The sequence below is a fragment of the Apostichopus japonicus genome, chromosome 16, assembly GCF_037975245.1.
Source record: "Apostichopus japonicus isolate 1M-3 chromosome 16, ASM3797524v1, whole genome shotgun sequence".
Classification (NCBI taxonomy): domain Eukaryota; kingdom Metazoa; phylum Echinodermata; class Holothuroidea; order Aspidochirotida; family Stichopodidae; genus Apostichopus; species Apostichopus japonicus.
In genome coordinates, this window is record NC_092576.1 from 28,096,715 (window position 1) to 28,122,453 (window position 25,739).

Consider the following 25,739-nt stretch of genomic DNA (forward strand, 5'->3'; position numbering starts at 1 on the left):
ACTTTTGTAGTGAATAGAGGGATTAGGGTTTATGTAAATTGCCCTACATCCCTGGATACTACTTTCCAACAACAACAACAACAACAACCAGGATTGACTAAAGTTAAAGTTACTTGAAAAACTTTCTAAAATAAACAGCTGACAGATTGACTGAGAATGGTTCCGATGGCGCTCAATGAGGTTGAGCAAAATCGCTGTAGATCGTCATAGATATGCAAATACCTGTGACCTGGGTCATGGATGACGTACTATCCGGACAGCTTGCTTTTAACTTCAAGTTCAACATCCAGACGCGATGTGTATGTTTATGCTATAGGCTATACTCATACTGTGTAGGTTGTACTGCATATGAAAAATGTACCGTACGTACGTAGCCTACGCGTAGGCCCGACGTTACTCGAAGTGAAGCCCAACAAAATGAGGTACTGTCAGACGTTCGGTTGTAACAGTCATTCTTCTCGATTAAATAAATCACAGTTTTGGTTTCCACATCCGAAGAAGAAACCAGACCTTTTCAAGATATGCACTCTACTTCTTTCGGTATAACGTTGCACAAACTACAGTCACACCAGTCCGTATTACCGAGCCTAACAGCATTAGGCCTAGGCTGTTCGTCTCGGCCTACGTTTTGGTTCTCATCGTCATCGGTAAGTCCATTATATTCTCTTTCTTGTAATTCAGCCGCGTTAAAACATGGTTCATAATCGTAAGGAACAGGTCTGCCATGTTCACAAGCAAAGCAATTTTCAAATTGTTTTCATAATCTGACTTTCTGAGAGATAGCAAGTAGTAGATTAAATGTTTACTAGCGAAATTTTAGTCTTAGTTACACACTGCACTTGCACAGTTAGCTTATGTTTTTCGAAACGTGAAATATGCCTAGTTGTCCGTATAGTACGTCACAAATAGCCCGGATTATAGCTAATTCACATTTCAGTGGCGGCCTCTATGTTCCCGGGGTAGCGTGGTAATATAAGCTAATTATCTCAGGTAGGAAAGGAGTGTGGTTGATATGGTTATGTAATATTCATCTTCTGAGTGGGTAAAACAATTAGAATGGCTTTATGTCTCAATTTCAATTATCCTTTAAGTTGTCATGGAGTACAATGTATCACTTCATAACCTCAAAGAGGATGCATACAGTTCAACAAACATTTAATATCATCTTCATTTGCTTGGAAGTTAGGCCTTCAACAAGGCCTCTGTCGTGTTGCATCTTAGGCTTCTTAACTAGCAGTTAGGCTTTCACAACAGCTAGCTAGCAGTTAGGCATATGTCGATCAACTTTCCAGAAAGAACTCGGGACGTTCTTATTCATGAATGCGTATCCATTTGTTTAATAACTGTTGTGTACATTTGGATACTTTGCTCCTGCAGCGCATCTGAGCAGTTTTTTTAACTGGATAAAAGCAGTTTCAAATACTTATATATTATTATTATATACAGGCTAACAGCAAGAGCGAAGTGTGATCCCAGTCCCAACAAGGTTTGTCATCACCATTACTTGAGTTGAATTCTAATTTTCTATCCTAGCAATTGGATATAGCCTACACCTAGTAGCTTTAGTACACAGTAACTTTAGTTATAGTTATACTAGTATTAAATATTCAGTACTTCTATAGTTAACTTGTAGCTAGGCTAGGCAAGCCATATGCTAACGCCCCTCCATCACTGCCAGTCAAAGGCTAAAGGACAGACAGTCTTGCGATAATGTAATACTGATGGGAAAAATAAGATTACATCCTACGAGTTGTATTTTTATTCGGTTAAAATGCTGCATCAATTTCTTGGAAAACGTCGTTAACCGTGCAGTCAGCTGTCGTAGATAGGCACTGTTACCGTGTTGTTACGTGCCAGCAGTACGGATCGGACCGTAACGGTCTAGTCGAACAAAGTTATTTTTTTTATAGAAACATAACAGATTCCGTTTCGTTTTCCATTCCGCATTTATGCACACGTATACCCTGAGGTGTGGCTCGAAATTCTGGGTCTTTTTTATCAGGGATGAGACTGAGCCGGGGAAATTTTTTTTATCGATCGCCGTCCTGGGGGAGGGGTTTAAGAGGAGGGGGTGTCCCCCTCCCCTTTAGAATTTTTTTGTCAGGTAAGGAGGGCTTAAATGCAAAATGGTGGACTCTAGATGGAATCTATCACATCACGTAACTCGCCAAAAAAGTGTGGAATTTCTGCTTGTATAATTTATCCATTAGCTTTTTTGAACCAAAAAAAGGCTTTTTTGCTTGCTTTGTGCTACTTGATTCCACCACTGGTCAAATTCGGTGTTCCTTCCCTTCACAGTCCAGCATGTTCGGCAAAAAAAAAAAAAAAAAAAAAAAAAAAAAAAAAAAAATTAAATAACAAAATTAAATAAAAAAATAATAAAAAACGCGAATTACGAGAAAAAACGCGAAAATGAAAAAAAAAATAATCGGAAATCCGCGTTTCCGCGGAAGAGTCTCATGCCTGTTTTATTCTAAGAATTTCTGGAAAATTGTCTGGAAAATTAATTCAGTAATTCATCTACCCAGCAAGTATGAAAAAAACATCCATCACTCCGTTGAACTATCGCGGACAACAGCTAGCGTCACAGACGCGCGCGCACACACATACACGCAAACCAGACTACATATGTTCCAATTGCTTCTAGCAAGGAACCAAAACGAAGGCAACAGTATCAAAAACAAATCTAAAGCAAAGTTAAAAAAAAGAATGAAAAGAACGAAAGAGGAATGAGCAGTGTAATTTCAAATGGCTTCTTTATTCGACTTTCCAAACCAAAATCTGTGTACATATGGAAACAAACATATTATTTCAATACACCCAATATAAAAATAAAAACAATCATCGTCGTATTGCTAAACTAAAGAAAAGCAAAAATCAAAAAACAATATTCATGCGACAAAACGGGTGAATATAAATTTTATAAAAAAAAAAATTAAATCTGTTCTTTGAACTTTCATTACCGAATTTCATTCGATTGCGAAGAATATTGCTGACGAAAGTCCCAGGGGGAACGAAAATTTCAATATATTTTCTAAAACTTTACTCCTAATTTGTCAATTATGAGTCATATCTTATTTCTCTGGTTTCCTTTAAAAATATTTTCTTTTGGAGTTAAACCTGCTATTGGAGAACACTAGTTATTCAAATGTGTTTTCTCCCTTGAGCTTAATTTGTAATCTGCGTCTATTACATATTATATATAAATGACATTGGAGACATTGATAATTAATGTAAACTGACACAGCTATTATTGATCAGCTGCAAAGATACTATAGAAAAAGAAGACAAAAAGGGAACTAACCCTTGGTCATTCACATTCCCCCTCACATTAAACGATTACATAAAACCTAAACAAAGGTCAACAGCCATAACCAAAATAAAAATGTCAATAAAGAATTGGACTATATTTCTTGTATCATCGAAAACAGTAGGCTTAGATAAATCCATTTAATGGATACGCTGCGTCTTCCAAACACGAAGTTAAACGATGACAACACATGACAAAAAACCAAACCAAAGGTCAACAGCCAAAACCAAAATAAAAATGTCAATAAAGAATTGGACTATATTTCTTGTATAATCGAAACAGAAGGCTTAGATAAATCCATTTAATGGATACGCTGTGTCTTCTAAACACAAAGGTAAGTGATGACGACAACAACAATAACAACAGATGTACAAATTATGTAAAGCTTACAAAAATTTTGCAAAATTAAAATTATTTGAAATCAATTGAAACCACAATGAAAAATAATAATAAAAAAAATAAGAAAGTATAAAAAAAGCATGGTGTTAAACGTCAACATTGAATGCACCAGGATAATTCTTTTTTACCTCAAGAAATGTTTATCACCTTCCTCCATAGTGTACAGTAGGTTCACACCATCTACTGGGTAGGCCTGTGTGGTGTGAACTCGGTTGGCAATGGCAACAACAAGGTGATACTTGCTGTTCTTAATGATGTCGAGATGGCACTTCCCTACATATTTCCAACTGTTTACAGTTGTTGACTTGTCTTACACATTATTATTCTATACATGTTACTTTTAATTTTTCCAACATTGAATTTGACAAAAAAAAAATTAAACAAAAAAGGCCACAAATGGGTATTTATGCTAACGTTAATAAACACTTGAAAGTACTGGACTTGAAATCATTTCATTGACTCTGAGAGTCAAAAGCGTGGAATGACGGATAAATTGCAAAGATTTACTACGTCATGCACACACATATATATACATACAAAAGTATTTCAGAGTCAAGACAAAATGATGAAGACGAAAACGCTAGAGGCTGATCCAGTCCACATCAAAACAAAAACATAAATAATAGTTTGTAAGTTTATACAGAATTGGCTTAGTAGCACCCTACCCTAAAGAGAAACACTTTTAATATGTGGTCAAGTGGTTAAGGCAGTGGACTTGTGATCTAAGGCTTGCAGGTTCGAATCCTGGCCTGATCATTACGAGATGTCCTTGGGGCAAGGCACTTTATCTCCATTGCCTCTCTTCACCCAGGTGTATAAATGGGGACCTGTGTGATAAAAAATTTCAGCAGGGCGCAGTTTAGCTGTGGAGGGATTGTCACAATGTTTGACAGGTTATCCTTGACCAGGGTAATATTGTGATGCGCCATGAGCACCGCTATCGGTGGATATTTTCTGTGCTTTAGAAAAACCTCAATATTACAATTACTATGCTCTAGATCTTCATTTGGATATTTAACCCAAAAATTTGAACTTTCTCATGCCAGCACATATCACTGTGGAAGATATCTGTGTTCATGTTAGTCACGAGATCTAGTATCAAGATATCAATATGACCAATGTTGAGACGTAAGAGGTCCTACTGACTATCGTCCGTGGGACCTGCCCAAGGAGATATTCATGGTGGACCATCTTTAACCCCCCTCCCCCCAGCCCCCAACAATTCCCAAATATACATGGTGGAAGGAAAATATCATTTCATCACATATTTGTTAAGTACCCACTACACCAGCAATTACTTAAACAACCGGTTACACCGAGCTCTGGTAGAGACTGCCGTTAACGTCCAACAGCACCCATATATAAACTTTTCACAGACTTTCTTCACTATTTCCATGGCAAGAACTCTGGTAACAGAGACTAGTTGCTTTCACCTCCCAACCCCCCCTCCCCCTAAAAGAAATAAAATCATCTTCTACAAATTATGTATAAAAATGGATAACTAATATTACATTTTATGCTTCTTACCAATGATAACGGGATTTTTAAGCTGCTGCGGCGGGCTTGCACCGACACTTCTACTTTTGAAAGCGTCATGCAATCCGTTGATCATATCTACGGCAGAGTTTTGCTTTACGTCGGCACTCTTCACTCCCATCTCTGCTGCAAGCCGGTAGACGTAATAGAATATCCCACAGGAGGCCAGGCAGACTGTCAGCATGAGATACATCAGCCGTTCGGGGTGGTCGCTGCCGTCGGTCTTCGAGTCAAATACAAGTATGCCGACTGAGAGGGGTATCACCATCTCCCCTAACACCCCGCCCGTGACCAACACAGAGGCCACCTTCCCACTAACATCCACGTAGCTCTCCAGCCAGGCTATACCCGCCGGGAATAAGGAAGCCATCGAGAGGCCCAGTAATCCTGTACCCAACCAGAACGCTGCCTTCGAGGAAGGAAAGAACACCAGAATGGCGGTGGAGACGACGCCTCCGACTAAATCACTCACCAGCATAGTCCAAGGCGTGGCGAGCGTGGCGATGAAGATGGCCGCCCCGCGGCCGAACGCAAACGTTCCCCAGAACCAGGCGGCGGCCAGACTGCCGTGACAGGCTTGGAAAGTTGCGGCGTAAAACTCGGAGATGTAGCCACCAAACGAGACCTCGGCGCCGACGTAGATTAAGTAGAACAGGAACAGCAGGAATAAAATCTTGATTTCAAAATCGCTACGTTCTTTGCTCTTCCCCGTTTCTGGTTTGGTCCCTGCGGTGATCGGCGAGATGTACATGAAGTAGCAGAACAACAAGGAGACCGCGCCCAGGTAGAGTGAGATCAAGATGTACACAGCTCTGAACCCCGTCGGCGCAGGTTCCTTTTTAGTTCCTGCTGATGTGAGAGGGGCAAAAGTTGGTAGTGAAATTTAGTTCTCTATGGTGGGTCACAAGATTTTTGGAATAGCAAAGAAAAAACAATCTTACCTTTTTTCTTCTTTTTTTTTGAGTGTGAAAGGGATTTATTTACTTTATAAATGTTCCACCTGAACCGATTTTTGGAGTTCAACCTCCTCTTCAAGTTTCCGAATCGATATTTTACACTTGAAACAAGTGTACTAGGAAACTTTCAGATGCATCGCTTCAAAATTGTCAGGTTCACAGATTGAAAACTTGGCAATTTGTCGGCCATCTGGTCTCACAGGCATTATCTTGATTCTTTATTTTTTTTATTTCTAAAAGCAAGTTATACCACACTCAACTCTCCAAAATTACAGAAATGCTTTTCCTATCCCATAGCAAAGGCAACTGAAAAATTATAAAGGTTATGCAAACATTGTTATGATAGTGTTGTATCAAAATATTCAATGTTGGTATTTGACAAATAGATGATGTGACAAATTTGGTGATGAACTGTTCCTGTGGCAGTAATGCTTCAGGATACCCAATATTTTGAGAGTTTAACATATATGTTACCCACATCAACAAGAGACAGTAAACAATGGCTTATACCAGGGGTTCCCTAACATTATCCCGCCACAAACCACCTGTGGATGTCAGAGTTGTCCACGAATCCCCAACTTTTTCAAGACACGATCTGAGTCATTTTAATACTATGATACGTATAACAGTGCTTCGTAAAAGATCAAGTTCATAGTGTAATATTGTAGAGGTTGTCGATAGGTACGACTTTTGTACATGACAAAATTATATGATATATTAAAATTTAGTTCCAACAAAAAAGTACTCTAGTTTTGACTTTCAGAAACGTCTCACGAACCCCCCTGGAATGGATTCATGCACCCCCTGAGGGTTCATGCACCCCAGTTAGGGAACCCCTGACTTACACTGTATCCCATATTTCAAGTTGGGCAATTGAGCACAAACAAGTCATGCTGTGATTCAGCGTGATGGAGCGTGTTTGCTCTGTGCTATTACCAACGTGGCAGAGTGGATGTTTGATAAACGGATGTAATTTCCATCCATTGCGGCACATTGCAGGGTTGTTAGCTGATCTCATTGGCGAACAGATACACACACCCACACATGCAACATTGCTGCAGGCTTCATATACACACTGTACTTGCAGTTTTGAGAATGTTTTTTTTTCTCTTTCTGGTTTTAAAGTCTAGTGAATATGAACACCACCAAAATCAAAGTCTGTCGGAAACAGCGCTGGGGTTCAAGTAGGACTAGGATGGAATGAACCTTGATTAACAAGATATATGATATGAGATATACTTACTGTCCTCACAAGTAGCTCCTTTAAAACCAGTTGTACATTTACAAGTTGATGCAGCTTTGTTGGCACAAGTTCCTCCATTAGCACAGTATGATTTCCCACAGACAACTGTTAATATCAAGTGAGGGAAATGATCAACAAAGCTATGAACCAACATGAAAAATAAAAAACACAGCATTCAGCAAGCCTTCAGAAGTAAGAAAATAAGTAAGTAAAACTTTATTGATCCCAAAGGGAAATTCAGGCACTCCCTCATAAAACAATGAAATGTTAGAAAAATAGATGTGTATATTGTACAATAAGACAATAAGAATTATAAGAAAAAGTCAATATATGAGAGTCAACCTAACAAAATCTCATTGAAAAGCTTAATTTCACGGGTATGAAAGAATCTCTGTATCTATTGGTTTTGAGACACGGAGGTCTCAACCTGCCACTGCCTCTGGACATCTAAGAGTAGGTCTGGGATGAAACGACTAACAAGTAAACAAGACAATGATAATATTTGCATATATTTACTGTCCTCACAAGCAGCTCCTGTGATTGGCTATAAGTAAAGTAGCTCATGAATATTTTCTGTGGGTGAAAACCACATCCTCATAGCATTTTGTAATGTGAAGATGAACCTCTTTAAAATATTGCAATAGTTTTAAAGGGAGTGAAGACTCGCGCTCAAAGGAACGTCTGATGCTGGGAATCTGACCTACTTCCGAATGAGGTGTAACAGAAGTGTTAGACACAACCATGGATCCCAGAAAATACACACATGGCTTGCTACCGTCGTCAATTAGACACTAGTGTACAGTCAATACATGCAGCTACAGTCAATACCCACAACACAGTGTACATAGTAGCAAAGGACATCTCAGCAAGGAGTTGTTATGGAACTCCCTGATCTCAGGTCCAGATGAAAGATAACAAGTTTCATTACTGTCTGCATTTTGTAGCGACAAAAAGAAAACTTCACTTGCAAGCAATGGAAAGTTAACTTTTATCATAGGATGCGGTTTGGGGCGAGTCTTTAATGCCATTAAGTGCATCGGGCAACAGCAGAATGGTTGATGTCATCAGAGGGCTTCAGCTAAAAATGTCTGATTTGTCTTTATCGAAAGAAAATTTCTACGAAAAAGGATTCATTTTGAAGAATTCTAAGAACAGAGAAAAATGACAGTAAATTAGACTCATTAGAGCTCTGTGAAGACATGTGAAGAAAAGACCTCTGTAAAGATATGTAAAGAATAGACCTCTGTAAAGACATGTGAAGAATAGACCTCTGTAAAGATATGTGAAGAATAGACCTCTGTAGAGACATGTGAAGAAAAGACCTCTGTAAAGACACACGAAGAATAGACCTCTGTAAAGACATGTGAAGAATAGACCTCTATACAGACATGTGAAGAAAAGACCTCTGTAAAGACATGTGAAGAAAAGACCTCTGTAAAGACATGTGAAGAATAGACCTCTGTTAATCATGTGAAGAATAGACCTCTGTAAAGACATGTGAAGAATAGACCTCTGTTAATCATGTGAAGAATAGACCTCTATAAAGACATGTGAAGAAAAGACTTCTGTAAAGACATGTGAAGAATAGACCTCTGTTAATCATGTGAAGAATAGACTTCTGTAAAGACATGTGAAGAATAGACCTCTATAAAGACATGTGAAGAAAAGACCTCTATAAAGACATGTGAAGAAAAGACCTCTGTAAAGACACACGAAGAATAGACCTCTGTAAAGACATGTGAAGAATAGACCTCTATAAAGACATGTGAAGAAAAGACCTCTGTAAAGACATGTGAAGAAAAGACCTCTGTAAAGACATGTGAAGAATAGACCTCTGTTAATCATGTGAAGAATAGACCTCTGTAAAGACATGTGAAGAAAAGACCTCTATAAAGACATGTGAAGAAAAGACCTCTATAAAGACACACGAAGAATAGACCTCTGTAAAGACATGTGAAGAATAGACCTCTATAAAGACGTGAAGAAAAGACCTCTGTAAAGACATGTGAAGAAAAGACCTCTGTAAAGACATGTGAAGAATAGACCTCTGTTAATCATGTGAAGAATAGACCTCTGTAAAGACATGTGAAGAATAGACCTCTGTTAATCATGTGAAGAATAGACCTCTGTTAATCATGTGAAGAATAGACCTCTGTAAAGACATGTGAAGAATAGACCTCTGTTAATCATGTGAAGAATAGACTTCTGTAAAGACATGTGAAGAATAGACCTCTATAAAGACATGTGAAGAAAAGACCTCTATAAAGACATGTGAAGAATAGACCTCTGTAAAGACATGTGAAGAAAAGACCTCTATAAAGACACACGAAGAATAGACCTCTGTAAAGACATGTGAAGAATAGACCTCTATAAAGACATGTGAAGAAAAGACCTCTATAAAGACATGTGAAGAAAAGACTTCTGTAAAGACATGTGAAGAATAGACCTCTGTTAATCATGTGAAGAATAGACCTCTATAAAGACATGTGAAGAAAAGACTTCTGTAAAGACATGTGAAGAATAGACCTCTGTTAATCATGTGAAGAATAGACTTCTGTAAAGACATGTGAAGAATAGACCTCTGTAAAGACATGTGAAGAATAGACCTCTGTAAAGACATGTGAAGAATAGACCTCTGTAACGACATGTGAAGAATAGACCTCTGTAAAGACATGTGAAGAATAGACCTCTATAAAGAACAATTGCCCGGATGACATCACAGACCTACTAGTATGATCTAACTTCCTGGTGGGGTAAAACTTTGAAGGTTTAGCCAGTCAAAATAGGTTACAATCAATCAACTTAGGGGCCAGATATTGGGATATCAACTTGCAGTGTGGAATATGAATCTCTTCAATATAAGGTTTACTATGCTTGTCTCCAGTAAATCATTTTAAATTTGTGAAACGTGTCTATTAAAGGAAATCCTTTTCAAATGAGAACCTGCTAGAGATGTCTTTCATAATATACTTTCCAGCCACATGTATGTATGACAATTTAAAAGTGTTACAAGTAGTGGAATGAACATATTGCAATAAATAACTTGCACTTGAATTGTTCTAAAATATCTTCTTTCACAAATCTTTTCAAACTCAGTTATATTTGCTCCCTAATTCCTATGTGTTGATTGTTCTCTCACACAGACACTATTGCTCCAGGCGTCGAATGCACACTGTACTTGCAGGGCTAAGTTTTGAAGATTTGTTTCTGGTTATAAAAGCAAAATCAAAGCACATTATAAACAGTGCTTGGGTTTTACTAGGAACACGATGGAATAAACTTTGATTGACATCACAATGACATGATATATACTTACTGTCCTCACAAGTAGTTCCATTAAAACCAGCTGCGCATGTACAGGTTGGAGTTTCTCCTGTAGCGGTGCAAGTCCCTCCATTAGCACAGTTTAAGTCCCCACACAAGTCCTCTGCACAACAAGTGAATAAAACCACAATCAAAGCCCATTAGAAGCAGTGCTAAGGGTTAACTAGGAATAGGATGGAATAAACTTTGACATCACAATGACATGATATATACTTACTGTCCTCACAAGTAGTTCCTTTAAAACCAGCTGCGCATGTACAGGTTGGAGTTTCTCCTGTAGCGGTGCAAGTCCCTCCATTAGCACAGTTTAAGTCCCCACACAAGTCCTCTGCACAACAAGTGAATAAAAACACAATCAAAGCCCATTAGAAGCAGTGCTAAGGGTTAACTAGGAATAGGATGGAATAAACTTGGATTAACATCACAATGACATGATATATACTTACTGTCCTCACAAGTAGTTCCTTTAAAACCAGCTGCGCATGTACAGGTTGGAGTTTCTCCTGTAGCGGTGCAAGTCCCTCCATTAGCACAGTTTAAGTCCCCACAGAAGTCCTCTGCACAACAAGTGAATAAAAACACAATCAAAGCCCATTAGAAGCAGTGCTAAGGGTTAACTAGGAATAGGATGGAATAAACTTTGATTAACATCACAATGATATGATTTATACTTACTGTCCTCACAAGTAGCTCCTTTAAAACCAGCTGCGCATGTACAGGTTGCAGTTTCTCCTGTAGTGGTGCAATTCCCTCCATTAGCACAGTTTAAGTCCCCACACAAGTCCTCTGCACAACAAGTGAATAACAAGAGAATCAATGATGCAGTATCTCAATACTGGAAGTTTTAATTTTGATTCCTAATTTCAAATCTTTGCTCTGTCTCTACAATTATCAATATCAATCATGGTACAACAAATATACAACTTGCATTTTTGCTACTTTGCCACGAATAGTCTCTGCAGGTTACACTTTATCCTGCTAGTCTTGCCTTTAGCGCTTATTGCCTGTTAGTCGAAAGAACGACGTTGCAAGGTTTAGTAATGTCATAGAATATTTAAGAACTTGTTTTTCATGTGGTATCCTTCATCTTAGGTCAGTCTCTGTTGGACTTTTTGGTCATATAGTTTGATGTCAATGACAACAGCCAAATTAGAAGAGGCGAACAACTCGACCATATTCTTGATGCCTGCCTTGAGAGCTAGGCCTATTGACCTACTGTATGTTAATGTAGACTGTAGTGGTGACTACCATCAAAACTGTGTCCACTTCTAGATATCAAAACAACCCACGTTTTTCCATCTCAATTTTTCGGACATGAAGATTTCATGGATTTATGACTTGGAAAAAATAATGTAAAAGAAGATTACAAGTTTTTATATGCAAGTGATGGGTGGCCTCCTCTTCCCCTAATAGCCACCTCAGTTCCTCTCCATTTTGTTATTTTATTTTAATTCTTTGTACATTTGATGTCAAACATTACAGGTTCAAAAGAAAGCTAAACATACTTCTTATAACCTTATACATCTTAGGCCTATATCCTTATAAATAAAACATAACCTTATACAATTTTTATTGTCTTATCAAAGTTGTGATGCTATGGCCGGCTCCTCTTTTATACGTACCCATCAAACAAACTTACCCTGGTCCTTCCTAGGAAAAGCTGTCTGAACATCAGTACAATGCTAATGTGGCTATCACTGAAAGCCTAATAGGCCTAGTGGCCTATATATATATATATTTTTTTTTTTAAATTGCACTAGGCCTACAGTAAATAGCCTTCAGAAATACAAGAATGTGTATACGTAATTATACAAAATACATGAAGGGCAATCAAACAAACTTATCATGGCCCTTGCTCTGAAAAGCTACCTGAACACCATTATAGTGTTCAACCGATTATGCATAACAGAAAATACCGATTACTGATTATTTTTTCATAATCGTACCGATTCCGATTATTTGAAAATGAGAAAATATCCCGTTTATACGAAATCGGCAATAAAGTTTGACAGAAACAATTATTGTTGTGATTTTCCCCAGTTTCCTTTTGCTTCGTTGTTATACAAGGCTCTAAGGTACCATTTTGTATGTACCAAATTACCTCTGGAGTTTCTCGGAAAGAAATTTTTTTTTTTTAAATTTCCAAAATACGGAGATATAACATCCTACCTAGTCAGCACTGTGCTAAGCGAATGGCCTAACCACCTCGACGTAAATGTCACCTGTTAATGGCTTGAAATGGGCTACGAATAGTTACTCAAAATATCCATCTCAAAAAGTATCTCAGCAAACCATCCATCTGCAATCTTTACCAAAGTGTAAATTTTAATGACATATTGCCTTCATTCCGACAATATTTTGTACTTATTTTCAGTATTATACAGTTTATGAACAAATAGAAATGTTACGAACTTAAAGTTAAACATACCTATTCGTTACCTATATAACTCCATTCAGGTTCAATTAGAATGTGTAAGCTTAGGCCAATCAAACTGAAAAGCAAATTGTACCATCGTAACTTGTTTAAAATTACTCTAAAATGTAATACCAGATTGATGTAAAGAAATAATAACAACTAGAAACTACTCCAATATAAAATATAACATTCCCTCTATAAGACATATCACTTACATTACCTTCCAAACAAATGTCGATTTCCAGCAAATTGAAAGTTGTAAACTAAGCTACGCAATTTTTTTTTTTTTTTTTTTGTTGCAAACCGATGGTTAGGCTACATTTCCCATTGACTTAGTGTGGTTGTTAGGCTAACATGTGGTCGAAGATTGCAGTTTCCGAGGATATTTTTAGTTTTTATTTGCGACACAACTAGAGCGAATAAACAGATGTCAAGTTTAGATTTCCATGCAGTTGATTTAGTGTGAAGTAAGGCTACTATGTGGTCGGAGATTTGTGAGGATTTTAGGTTATTTTCGCTGGTACTGCAGGCCGTAATTTACCACGGGAAGTTCCCGGTGATTGTGCACGACCCTCTCGCACTGCTTCAAATTTTGATGCGGGGTGAGAAAACTGCGCGATTCGCGATGCAACTGCAATTCCTAGCTAAAGCAAACGCATGTCACAATTAATTTTACACAGACACCTGATATAAAGAGGGCGATTTTTTTATATTTCATTTTTCTTTTTCGCACTCGTAATTGTGCTTTAGGAGGGCTTTTTAGCACTTGCGAGGGCGAATCGCCCGTTGCCCCCGCTTATTTCCTACCCTGTCCAGCACATTCCTGAATTCGCGAAATTGCTATTGCTGCTATGCTTACTGTGCCAAGAAATATGCAGCCAATAACCACGAAGGAAGCAAAATCGGCGACCCTGGCAGCCTAATTTGATGAAAGTATACACTGTGAAAGACGTATAGGGGGTGTCTTATTTTAATATTTCGTAGTAAAAGAACAAACCTAATACATCAGTTGATATTTTCAACTTCCATATGTTTTTGAATAATGATATTTTCACCTTCCGTATGTTTTTGAATAATCGGTATGACATAACTGGTATTCCACGTAATTTTTACCGATACCGATTATGTACCGATTATGCAATATTCGTACCGATTCCGATTAGGTTAATCGGTTGAACACTACACCAGTACTATCCTTAAATGGATGTTACGTAGAATTCAGCAGTACAGAATGTAATTAGCATGCAATACACTAACACCTCGCGTACCTAACTACAGAACAGAAAATTGTTCGCGAGGGTAGCCATTTTCGTATATCTAACATGTAGCTGTTATGAGTCATAGCCAATCTGCTACAAAACAGACTTGGGGGCGGGGCTTAATCATCAAAACGGACCTTTTTACTAAAAGTAGGGGCGGCAGCTCAGTGTTGTTTTAAGAAAGAAAAATCATTTAAACATCAAATAAAGCAAATAAAAGCCATTAAATGTCATATACATGTAGTAAAATTCTTATTAATACCTACCTGTAAACAACAAATGGAAGTTTAAAATTTTAATAAAATATATAATACATAGGACCCTATCTTAGACGATACCACTGTTGAAAGACAGTTCTATTCTATTCTCTTTCATAAAACATAAGTTTTGGAGCGTGTGCAAAACAGGTCTGACAAAGTGTGTTTTCAGTCCAAATTGGCCCGATTTGGACATAAATCGGTGAAAAAGTCACAGAATGAGATACAATTCTGGAATAAAAAATAGTAACTTTTGTTGGTCTATATGATATATTCTTGCTCTGGAAATTCCAGAGAAAAAGAACTTTGTTTGAAGACGCTGAAAAATTTTTAAGAGAAGAGAAAGTCCCACTTACTGTTACAATATCTCTATACATGTAATGTATTGAGATAAAAACACAATCAAAGCCCATTAGAAGCAGTGCTAAGGGTTAACTAGGAATAGGATGCTCACAATGACATGATTTATACTTACTGTCCTCACAAGTAGCTCCTTTAAAACCAGCTGTGCATGTACAGGTTGCAGTTTCTCCTGTAGCGGTGCAAGTCCCTCCATTAGCACAGTTTAAGTCCCCACACAAGTCCTCTGCACAACAAGTGAATAATAACACAATCAAAGCCCATTAGAAGCAGTGCTAAGGGTTAATTAGGAAAAGGATGGAATAAACTTTGATTAACATCACAATGGCATGATATATACTTACTGTCCTCACAAGTAGCTCCTTTAATATTTACTGTACATTTACAAGTTGATGTTATTTTAGTGGCATTTGAAGTCCTCTATTAGAACTATGAGTTCCCACAGACAACTGTCAAGACAAGTGAATGGAAACTATTAACAAAGCTATGAACAATCATGAACCAGACACCAAAACGGTAGTGAGGTTTCATGATGCTACATGAATAATCTTATATGAATCGGGACACACTAGGCTGTAGGGTGTAGCCAGGATGAACAACATACTTCAATCAAAGTAGGCAGTATGATTCTACCTGTAGGGTATCATTCAGCCTAGCTGCAGGGTGTGACTCAGCCTTGTTGCAGCTGGCATTTTACATTTATTGCAGCTATTCTATTAATCTGATGATTCTATCAATATGACTTACTTTCAGCACATGTGGCTCCAGTAAAGCCAGCCTTACAAACGCAACTTGCTTTATCAGCTGGTTGAACACATGATCCTCCATTTTGACATGTCAGTGGGCAATCAGTCTCTACTTGAAGAATAAGAGAAGAAGCAAAATTGACAATTACTTGAAATTCATATCACTAAAAAGGAAGAAGTACAAATGGCAACTTTTGAATGGTAGTCCCATTGCCTGAAATGATCAAATTTCCCTTTGCTCGATCAAAATCAGCTATGTAGGTCTCGGATAGATGAATAGTTCTTTACTGTGTATCACCTGTAACAAGTCACTGTTGTAAAGTTCACTGTTAATAGTCTATAAGATTCATTTACGATGGTCTGATCTGCCCTGTCATAAACAATCAACAGACTGTAAGCAATGCATGTGTTCAGGTCAACAGCCAATCAGGTTTTGACATTACGCCCGTCCCTTTCATAATCTATCAACAGATTTGGATATTATGTCCACTCTGACATAATTGATCAACAGACTGTAATGCAATGCATGTGTTCAGGCCAACAGCCAATCAGGTTTGGATATTATGTCTATCCTGTCATAATCTATCAACAGACTGTAATGCAATGCATGTGTTCAGGTCAATAGCCAATCAGATTTGGATATTATGCCCGTCCTGTCATAATCTATCAACAGACTGTAATACTAGGCATGTGTTCTGTCCTGGACCTTTTGACTGTCCTGTCATAACCTCATTCATTTCTTGTTCAGAGTGAGGCAAAATTATTCCCCCACTCAATTTGAATCTTTAAAAGCCACTAGTCAGCCTTATACTGCCCTGTTTGTGACTTGTAGATGAGAAAGGCTGACCCAAGGCTGACCAATGCACAGAAACCTTCAAATGGGCTTGTTACAAAGATGGGAAATGTGTTGAGCTTGGCTTTCTTGTTATACTGTACTTTTCCCACTTGGTTTTGTTGAGATAATATGACTTACCTTGCCGCACAGTCCTCACACCTGCAATTTCATCATGTTTCAAACTTCTTTTCTGTTTTTCAGGTTTTTTTGCTTCAATGAAAGGAATTGACATAAACACGAATATAGGAAAGGACCATGGTGCATTATTATAGATATCAACTGTTACTTACTGTTACTACTAGACAGCATGCAGTGGTGCACAAATATTATTATCATTTACAGTGTAGGTTAATTTATATAGTATTTACAATGCAAAATAAATCTGCTTCATTAGCACAGTATTACAGTAGTACCACAGACCTCTGCCACAAAAAGTGAATAAAAACAAAATCAAAGCACATTAGAAGCAGTGCTAAGGGTTAACTAGGTATAGGATGGAATGAACTTGGATTAACATCACAATAACATGATATATACTTACTCTTCTCACAAGTATCTCCTTGAAAACCTTCTAGGCATTTACAGGTTGCAGTTTCTCCTGTAGCGTTGCAAGTTCCTCCATTAGCACAGTTTAAGTCCCCACACAAGTCCTCTGCACATCAGGTGAATAATAACACAATCAAAGCCCATTAGAAGCAGTGCTAAGGGTTAACTAGGAATAGGATGCTCACAATGACATGATTTATACTTACTGTTCTCACAAGTAGCTCCTTCAAAACCAGCTGCGCATGTACAGGTTGCAGTTTCTCCTGTAGTGGTGCAACTCCCTCCATTAGCACAGTTTAAGTCCCCACACAAGTCCTCTGCACAACAAGTGAATAAAAACACAATCAAAGCCCATTAGAAGCAGTGCTAAGGGTTAACTAGGAATAGGATGGAATAAACTTTGATTAACATCACAATGACATGATTTATACTTACTGTCCTCACAAGTAGCTCCTTTAAAACCAGCTGCGCATGTACAGGTTGCAGTTTCTCCTGTAGTGGTGCAATTCCCTCCATTAGCACAGTTTAAGTCCCCACACAAGTCCTCTGCACAACAAGTGAATAAAAACACAATCAAAGCCCATTAGAAGCAGTGCTAAGGGTTAACTAGGAATAGGATGCTCACAATGACATGATTTATACTTACTGTCCTCACAAGTAGCTCCTTTAAAACCAGCTGCGCATGTACAGGTTGCAGTTTCTCCTGTAGTGGTGCAACTCCCTCCATTAGCACAGTTTAAGTCCCCACACAAGTCCTCTGCACAACAAGTGAATAATAACACAATCAAAGCCCATTAGAAGCAGTGCTAAGGGTTAACTAGGAAAAGGATGCTCACAATGACATGATTTATACTTACTGTCCTCACAAGTAGCTCCTTTAAAACCAGCTGCGCATGTACAGGTTGCAGTTTCTCCTGTAGTGGTGCAACTCCCTCCATTAGCACAGTTTAAGTCCCCACACAAGTCCTCTGCACAACAAGTGAATAATAACACAATCAAAGCCCATTAGAAGCAGTGCTAAGGGTTAACTAGGAAAAGGATGCTCACAATGACATGATTTATACTTACTGTCCTCACAAGTAGCTCCTTTAAAACCAGCTGCGCATGTACAGGTTGCAGTTTCTCCTGTAGTGGTGCAACTCCCTCCATTAGCACAGTTTAAGTCCCCACACAAGTCCTCTGCACAACAAGTGAATTAAAACACAATCAAAGCCCATTAGAAGCAGTGCTAAGGGTTAACTAGGAATAGGATGGAATAAACTTTGATTAACATCACAATGACATGATTTATACTTACTGTCCTCACAAGTAGCTCCTTTAAAACCAGCTGCGCATGTACAGGTTGCAGTTTCTCCTGTAGTGGTGCAATTCCCTCCATTAGCACAGTTTAAGTCCCCACACAAGTACTCTGCACAACAAGTGAATAAAAACACAATCAAAGCCCATTAGAAGCAGTGCTAAGGGTTAACTAGGAATAGGATGCTCACAATGACATGATTTATACTTACTGTCCTCACAAGTAGCTCCTTTAAAACCAGCTGCGCATGTACAGGTTGCAGTTTCTCCTGTAGTGGTGCAACTCCCTCCATTAGCACAGTTTAAGTCCCCACACAAGTCCTCTGCACAACAAGTGAATAAAAACACAATCAAAGCCCATTAGAAGCAGTGCTAAGGGTTAACTAGGAATAGGATGCTCACAATGACATGATTTATACTTACTGTCCTCACAAGTAGCTCCTTTAAAACCAGCTGCGCATGTACAGGTTGCAGTTTCTCCTGTAGTGGTGCAACTCCCTCCATTAGCACAGTTTAAGTTCCCACACAAGTCCTCTGCACAACAAGTGAATAATAACACAATCAAAGCCCATTAGAAGCAGTGCTAAGGGTTAACTAGGAATAGGATGGAATAAACTTTGATTAACATCACAATAACATGATATATACTTACTGTTCTCACAAGTAGCTCCTTTAAAACCTTCTGTGCATTTCATAGGTTGGAGTTTCTCCTGTAGGGGTGCAAGTCCCTCCATTAGCACAGTTAGCACAGCACAGCTTTGCTCAAAGTGTGTAATGAAATTTTGTGCAATATGGACAATAACCATGTTACAATGATGGTTATGCTGGATCTTTCTGCAGCTTTTGATACTGTGGACCATGACATTGTGCTGAGTGTTCTTGATCAAAACTTTGGTACTAAGGGGCTGGCTAAATCATGGTTTGATTGTTATTTAAGACCACGCACACAAAGTGTTCAGGTTGGTGAATGCATTTCTACGAAATCCACCGTCCACCAGGGCGTGCCACAAGGATCTTGTGCTGGCCCTGTTCTCTTTACGGCTTATGCGAGTACTTTATATCATACAATCTCAAGTCACCTTCCCGAGGTCATGGGGTATGCAGACGATCACACCCTGTACCTAAAATTCAAACCAGGTAATTCCGACTCTGAACTTTGTGCTCTAAATGCTATGGAGAGTTGTTTATTGGACATTAAGGCTTGGATGAATATGTGTCGCTTAAAAATGAACAATACCAAAACTGAATTTCTTATCTTTGGTTCACGAACTCAACTTGCAAAACTTGAAATTGATTGTATTAACGTGGACTCATCTATTATTAATTGTGTAAATGATGTGAAGTATCTTGGCGTTTATTTGGACAACACCATATCAATGAAAACACATATAAATGAAAAATGTAAAATCGCTAGTTTTAACTTGTATCATATTAGAAAATTACGTAAGCATCTTTCAACTGATTCTACTCGCACTTTAGTTCAGGCACTTGTCACATCACACTTTGATTATTGTAACTCTTTGTTTTATGGTCTTCCCAGTTCTTCCCTTAATCAGTTACAGCGTGTACAAAATATGGCTGCCCGTATCATCCTAAATTTGAACAAATATGACAGTATATCTTCTGCTTTTAAACATCTCCACTGGCTTCCGATAAAGGATCGTATCGATTTTAAAATTTTATCACTCACTTATAAGGCGCTTCACGGATCTGCACCATCTTATCTGAAGGTACTTCTTAAACCACTGTCAGTGAGCTACTCCATACGATCTCATGACAGTTTGATTTTAACTACCCCCCGCACTCGCTGCAAGTCCCTTGGTGACCGTTCTTTTTGTGTCTGTGCCCCCAAATTGTGGAATGCACTCCCATTTTCTATTCGCCATTCAAGTACTGTAAGTTCATTTAAATCCAGTCTTAAGACTTTCATTTTCACACGTGTATATAATTAATCTAGTTTTACTTATTATCTCATTCTTTTTTTATTTATCTCTTACTATTGTTTTATCCTCTTTTCTGATTTTGTGGCATGCTATATACTGTCTTCATTTTCCGCATCGTTATTGGATTTGTTTAGTCTTTTAGGGTTATCTGTTTTTAAGATTTTTTCCTCTTTCTTATGATTGACATGGTTTCTTAATTTTCGTTAAGTTTTATACCTTTACTCTTTTAAGTTTGTACAGCGCCATAGCTTATGTTTTTACATATATATGTGCGCTTTAGAAATGTTTAAATAATAATAACAATAATAATGAGTCCTCACAGACCTCTGCAAAGACAAGTGAATAAAAACAAAATCAAAGCACATTAGAAGCAGTGCTAAGGGTTAACTAGGAATAGGATGGAATAAACTTTGATTAACATCACAATGACATGATATATACTTACTGTCCTCACAAGTAGCTCCTTTAAAACCAGCTGCGCATGTACAGGTTGCAGTTTCTCCTGTAGTGGTGCAATTCCCTCCATTAGCACAATTTAAGTCACCACACAAGTCCTCTGCACAACAAGTGAATAAAACACAATCAAAGCCCATTAGAAGCAGTGCTAAGGGTTAACTAGGAATAGGATGGAATAAACTTTGATTAACATCACAATAACATGATATATACTTACTGTCCTCACAAGTAGCTCCTGTAAAACCAGCTGTGCATGAACAGGTTGCAGTTGCTCCTGTAGTGGTGCAAGTCCCTCCATTAGCACAGTTTAAGTCCCCACACAAGTCCTCTGCACAACAAGTGAATAAAACACAATCAAAGCCCATTAGAAGCAGTGCTAAGGGTTAACTAGGAATAGGATGGAATAAACTTTGATTAACATCACAATGACATGATATATACTTACTGTCCTCACAAGTAGCTCCTTTAAAACCAGCTGCGCATGTACAGGTTGGAGTTTCTCCAGTAGCGGTGCAAGTCCCTCCATTAGCACAGTATGAGTCCTTACAGACCTCTGCAACAACAAGTGAATAAAAACACAATCAAAGCACATTGGCAGCAGTGCTAAGGGTTAACTAGGAATAGGATGGAATAAACTTTAATTAACATCACAATGACATGATATATACTTACTGTCCTCACAAGTAGCTCCTGTAAAACCACCATTGGGAGTGTAATTAACAATAGTGGGGATTCACCAATAAATGATGGGTACAATGAAATTTGGGAGAAACTAAATATAGACAAATCTCGAGCCACTCCAACCCAGACAAAAGAGTTGAGAGATTTACTACTGTACAGAGTCATATTCAGGCTTTTGCCCTTCACAAAAATGAGTTGGGACGTACCAATGTAGTAAAGCATGAAATTCCATTAAAGGACGATAAATCCTTCAAAGATCGATATAGGCGCATACCCCCATCAGCAGTATGATGAAGTAAGGAAATGTTTACAGGGTATGTTAGAATCTGGGGTGATCAGAGAATCACATAGCCCCTATGCCTCGCCTATAGTTGTTGTCAAGAAAAAGGATGGCTCAATTAGGCTCTGCATTGATTATAGGAAACTGAACCAAGATACAGGTAAGATTCATATTCCTTGCCACGTATTGAAGAATCATTAGATGCTTTGAAGGGGGCTAAGTGGTTCAGTTCATTAGATCTTCAATCAGGTTATGGCAGATTGAGGTGGCAGAGAAAGATATACCAAAAACTGCTTTCACAACACCAATGTGGTTTTACGAATGCAACTGTATGCCTTTCGGTTTGACAAATGCACCTGCAACATTCCAAAGGCTCATGGAGCATTGTGTGGGTGACATGAACTATAAGAAATATCTTGTTTATCTGGATAATGTTATCATTTTCTCAGAGAAATTTGAAGAACACCTAGAACGGTTATCGGCTGTTTTGAAATGCTTGACTGATTTTGGCCTGAAACTTAAGCCATCAAAGTGCAACCTCCTTGTGGTGTAACATTCACCTATTTTCTGCATGAATCTGACATAATGTATAGTGATGGTGTACAACATATACTTGATATTAGTAATACAGTGAAAAGCAGTGCGATGTGACAAACAATAAATTCAAAATGACACATGCTGTCCTGAAATGACCATTCACCTCAACAACAAGCTTTTCGTACTTAATGTGATAGATACATCAACATACTAAATATGACGTCGGTCCTAATATTGTGTAAAACATGGTTTCACCACCTGACCCCTGGTGAACTCAAATGACCATTGACCTCCGCCCACAACATTAAGGCTTTTTGTCCTCAATATGGTACAATTACATACCAAATATGCGATCTGTCCAAGCTTCCCTTACGATATTATGTTTAGGAAGATGTGTTAGTGTGGAGAGACAGGTACGAGGGGAGAGAAGTAAATGTTTGGCATTTGCTGACTTCAAATGACCTTTGACCACCACCAAACAATAATAGGCTCCTTAAATGTAATATGGTACATCTCCAAACCAATATGAGATGTCCTTTCTTGCAATATCATGTTTACAAGGTTGTCGCAATTTGACCTGTTGTCTCCAAATGACCTTTGACCTACACCAAAAACATTAGGCTTCCTGTACTCAATGTGGTACATCTACACACCAAACATGAAGTTGGTCCAACATTCCCTTCTTGAGATATCCTGCTTACAAGATTTCCAAATTTTAACCCCTAGTGACCCCAAATGAACTTTGACCTCCACAGAAAACAATAGGCTTCTTGTACTCAATGTGGTACAACTACACACCAAACATGAAGTTGGTCCAACATTCCCTTCTTGAGATATCCTGTTTACAAGGTTTCCACACTTTGACCCCTGGTGACCCCAAATGACCTTTGACCTCCACAGAAAAACGATAGGCTACTTGTACTCAATGTGGTACATCTACACACCAAACATGAAGTTGGTCCAACATTCCCTTCTTGAGATATCGTGTTTATCAGCTGGGCGTCACAAACGCACACACCCACGCCATCATGAATGCATCTATGTTACGATATTCATAGAAACCAAAAAGTCATTGGTATTGGTACTACAATCAGAAAGTTCTGAATTACAATTTACAGGATTTACTGTACTGTAATGAGGTTCACCCAATGGTAACGTGTCAATCGCAATATACTTGTCTCCACCACATACACCAAGTAGGACGATGTGACACTCTCACTGAAAAACACGTCTTTAAAAATGAGCAGCCCAAGAAAATCAGAACAAATATTTGGTGATAACAGCAGAAAGCAGTACATATGGGGCCTACAGTAAGGGGAGTCTTTTGGGACCAAGTTGACTAACGATTTTAACAATGTTAACCCACTTGTCTCTTAAATTTCTTAATTTTCTACTGGCAGAAAAGTTTGAAGCGTGCAGTGACTTCGTCGAGGGGATGCGACGAACATTGGACGAAATTGAGAAATGGATCAAATTCTAGGCCACGATTTAAGATATGTTCCAATTCCCATTCCTACCTGAAAGAGGAGGAGGAGCAGCAGCAGTTGGTGATGGACCTTGCAGACAACTGGAGTTGGTCGTATTAGCACTGCGCAGATCCCTCTCCAAGAACGGTGTGGCCAAGAGAGGGGCCAGAAATGCTCCCACCGCAAAGGCAAAGTGGAGCATCTGCAGAAATGCTGAGGCTCTCTTTCCCCACATCTTGATGCAGACAACATTAGCACCTGTAGAAGAAGATGACATATTTAGAATTATACATGTATCATTGAAGGCTTTTAAATGATCATTACCATGTATTAAACAGCACATCTATGGCTAACCACCATATTTAGTATTATGCATGTATGTTTCATTGAAGGCTTAATGCTCATTACCGTATTAAACAGCACATCTAAGGCTAATCACCATATTTGGTATTATATATGTACATGTTTCATTTAAGGTTTACTGCTCATTACCGTATTAAACAGCCCATCTAAGGCTAATCACCATATTTAGTATTATGCATACATGTTTCATTGATGGCTTAATGCTCATTACCCTATTAAACAGCACATCTAAGGCTAATCACCATATTTAGTATTATGCATACATGTTTCATTGAAGGCTTAATGCTCATTACCATATTAAACAGCATATCTAAGGTAACCATGATATATTATGCATGTACATGTTTCATTGAAGGCTTAATGCTCATTACCATATTGAACAGCACATCTAAGGCTAATCACCATATTTGAATAACATGGATAGAGTGGTGGCATAGCACCATGTGATAGTATTACATATAACTTTCTAATTTGAAAAGTTTACTTTAGACCCCCATCTTTTCACTTGTTCTTTTGTACATTAATCTGCTTTCTTTGTAAAGAGCCTTGAGCAGTGGCTTTTGTCTACTGATTTGGCGCTATATAAGTCTCATTTATGATTATTATTATTAGCACACTGTACAGATGAAAGGCTAACAACCATGTTAAATGACATGTTTACTACATGCCCGCACAGATCGAAGGCTTACCAAATGCTGTAGCAATAACCTCAATATTATGTACATGTGTATAGTACTGATCAATAATAGCATGCTTTAGCACCATTTCTTCATGCCCACACAGATCGAAGGCGTACAAATACTGTCTTAAGGCTTATTACCTCAATATTTTGTACATAGTACTGATAATAACATGGTTTAGCACCATTTCTTCATGCTCGCACCTGGTATCAAAGGCTTACTAATTGCTGTAGTAAGGCTTTATAACCACCATTGTACAGTATGAATGGCATGTACTGTACCTAATGCAGTCCAATGTACTCCCCACCATGCACTCAATAACAGTAGATACAGTATGTCAATGGAGGCTTGGCTGCAGGATAAATAAGTGACTTGCATACAGTGTATATCAAACTGTTCAACCAATTCCATTCCACATATTTCAATCATATCACCATACTAAGGTTTTGATATTAATTGGCATACATAGATCTATTAACAAGCTAACCGTAAATAGTAAACATACATGAGTGACCTATTATTATATTGAATCGCTTCAAAAGGCTTATCACCATACTAAGGCTGTGATCATATTAAATTAGCATACTGTATACATAGATAACCAGAATGAAAACATTTCATGGTTCCTTGCTGCTGTTCATTAGTTCCATTCATAGGGAAATTTCTAACAAAGCCCTAATACAACAACAGTAATTTATGCTCACAAACTTTTGTTGCCAAAGTAATGCTAAGCCCTGATATCAATTGCAGCACATCAGTGTGTGAAGACTATCTACCATTACATCATACCAAGTTTGACGAAATTCCGACTAGTAATAGTAGCCAAGTAATTGAAATTTGGAGTATCAAG

The 25,739-nt window shown here is 38.2% G+C and overlaps 1 protein-coding gene and 1 long non-coding RNA gene across 14 annotated transcripts in view; one reads left to right on the top strand and one right to left on the bottom strand.

Annotated features, from left to right (window-relative positions):
- The first annotated feature begins 100 nt into the window (after nucleotides 1-100).
- Nucleotides 101-23,919, top strand: LOC139982119 (uncharacterized). The gene is made up of 3 exons (XR_011797991.1): nucleotides 101-647; nucleotides 1,447-1,486; nucleotides 23,781-23,919. It is a non-coding gene; the product is annotated as an uncharacterized lncRNA (long non-coding RNA).
- Nucleotides 2,738-25,739, bottom strand: part of LOC139982116 (uncharacterized) — a 46,633-nt gene continuing 23,631 nt past the window's right edge. For 2 of the 13 annotated variants that reach the window (XM_071994656.1, XM_071994655.1), the window contains exons 4-25: nucleotides 23,898-24,104; nucleotides 21,328-21,435; nucleotides 21,100-21,210; nucleotides 20,872-20,982; nucleotides 18,907-19,017; nucleotides 18,696-18,806; nucleotides 18,485-18,595; nucleotides 18,256-18,366; nucleotides 18,045-18,155; nucleotides 17,834-17,944; nucleotides 17,623-17,733; nucleotides 17,394-17,504; nucleotides 17,183-17,293; nucleotides 16,780-16,851; nucleotides 15,808-15,918; nucleotides 15,176-15,286; nucleotides 11,444-11,554; nucleotides 11,215-11,325; nucleotides 10,986-11,096; nucleotides 10,761-10,871; nucleotides 7,445-7,549; nucleotides 2,738-6,094 (exon numbers count right to left, since the gene is read on the bottom strand). In XM_071994656.1, coding sequence (XP_071850757.1) covers nucleotides 5,217-6,094; nucleotides 7,445-7,549; nucleotides 10,761-10,871; nucleotides 10,986-11,096; nucleotides 11,215-11,325; nucleotides 11,444-11,554; nucleotides 15,176-15,286; nucleotides 15,808-15,918; nucleotides 16,780-16,851; nucleotides 17,183-17,293; nucleotides 17,394-17,504; nucleotides 17,623-17,733; nucleotides 17,834-17,944; nucleotides 18,045-18,155; nucleotides 18,256-18,366; nucleotides 18,485-18,595; nucleotides 18,696-18,806; nucleotides 18,907-19,017; nucleotides 20,872-20,982; nucleotides 21,100-21,210; nucleotides 21,328-21,435; nucleotides 23,898-24,104 — 3,257 coding nt within the window. In that variant the 3' untranslated portion in view covers nucleotides 2,738-5,216. The remainder of the gene's footprint in view (nucleotides 6,095-7,444; nucleotides 7,550-10,760; nucleotides 10,872-10,985; nucleotides 11,097-11,214; nucleotides 11,326-11,443; nucleotides 11,555-15,175; nucleotides 15,287-15,807; nucleotides 15,919-16,779; nucleotides 16,852-17,182; nucleotides 17,294-17,393; nucleotides 17,505-17,622; nucleotides 17,734-17,833; nucleotides 17,945-18,044; nucleotides 18,156-18,255; nucleotides 18,367-18,484; nucleotides 18,596-18,695; nucleotides 18,807-18,906; nucleotides 19,018-20,871; nucleotides 20,983-21,099; nucleotides 21,211-21,327; nucleotides 21,436-23,897; nucleotides 24,105-25,739) is intronic. The other 11 variants (XM_071994657.1, XM_071994658.1, XM_071994662.1 and 8 more) reach the window with 11 other exon arrangements.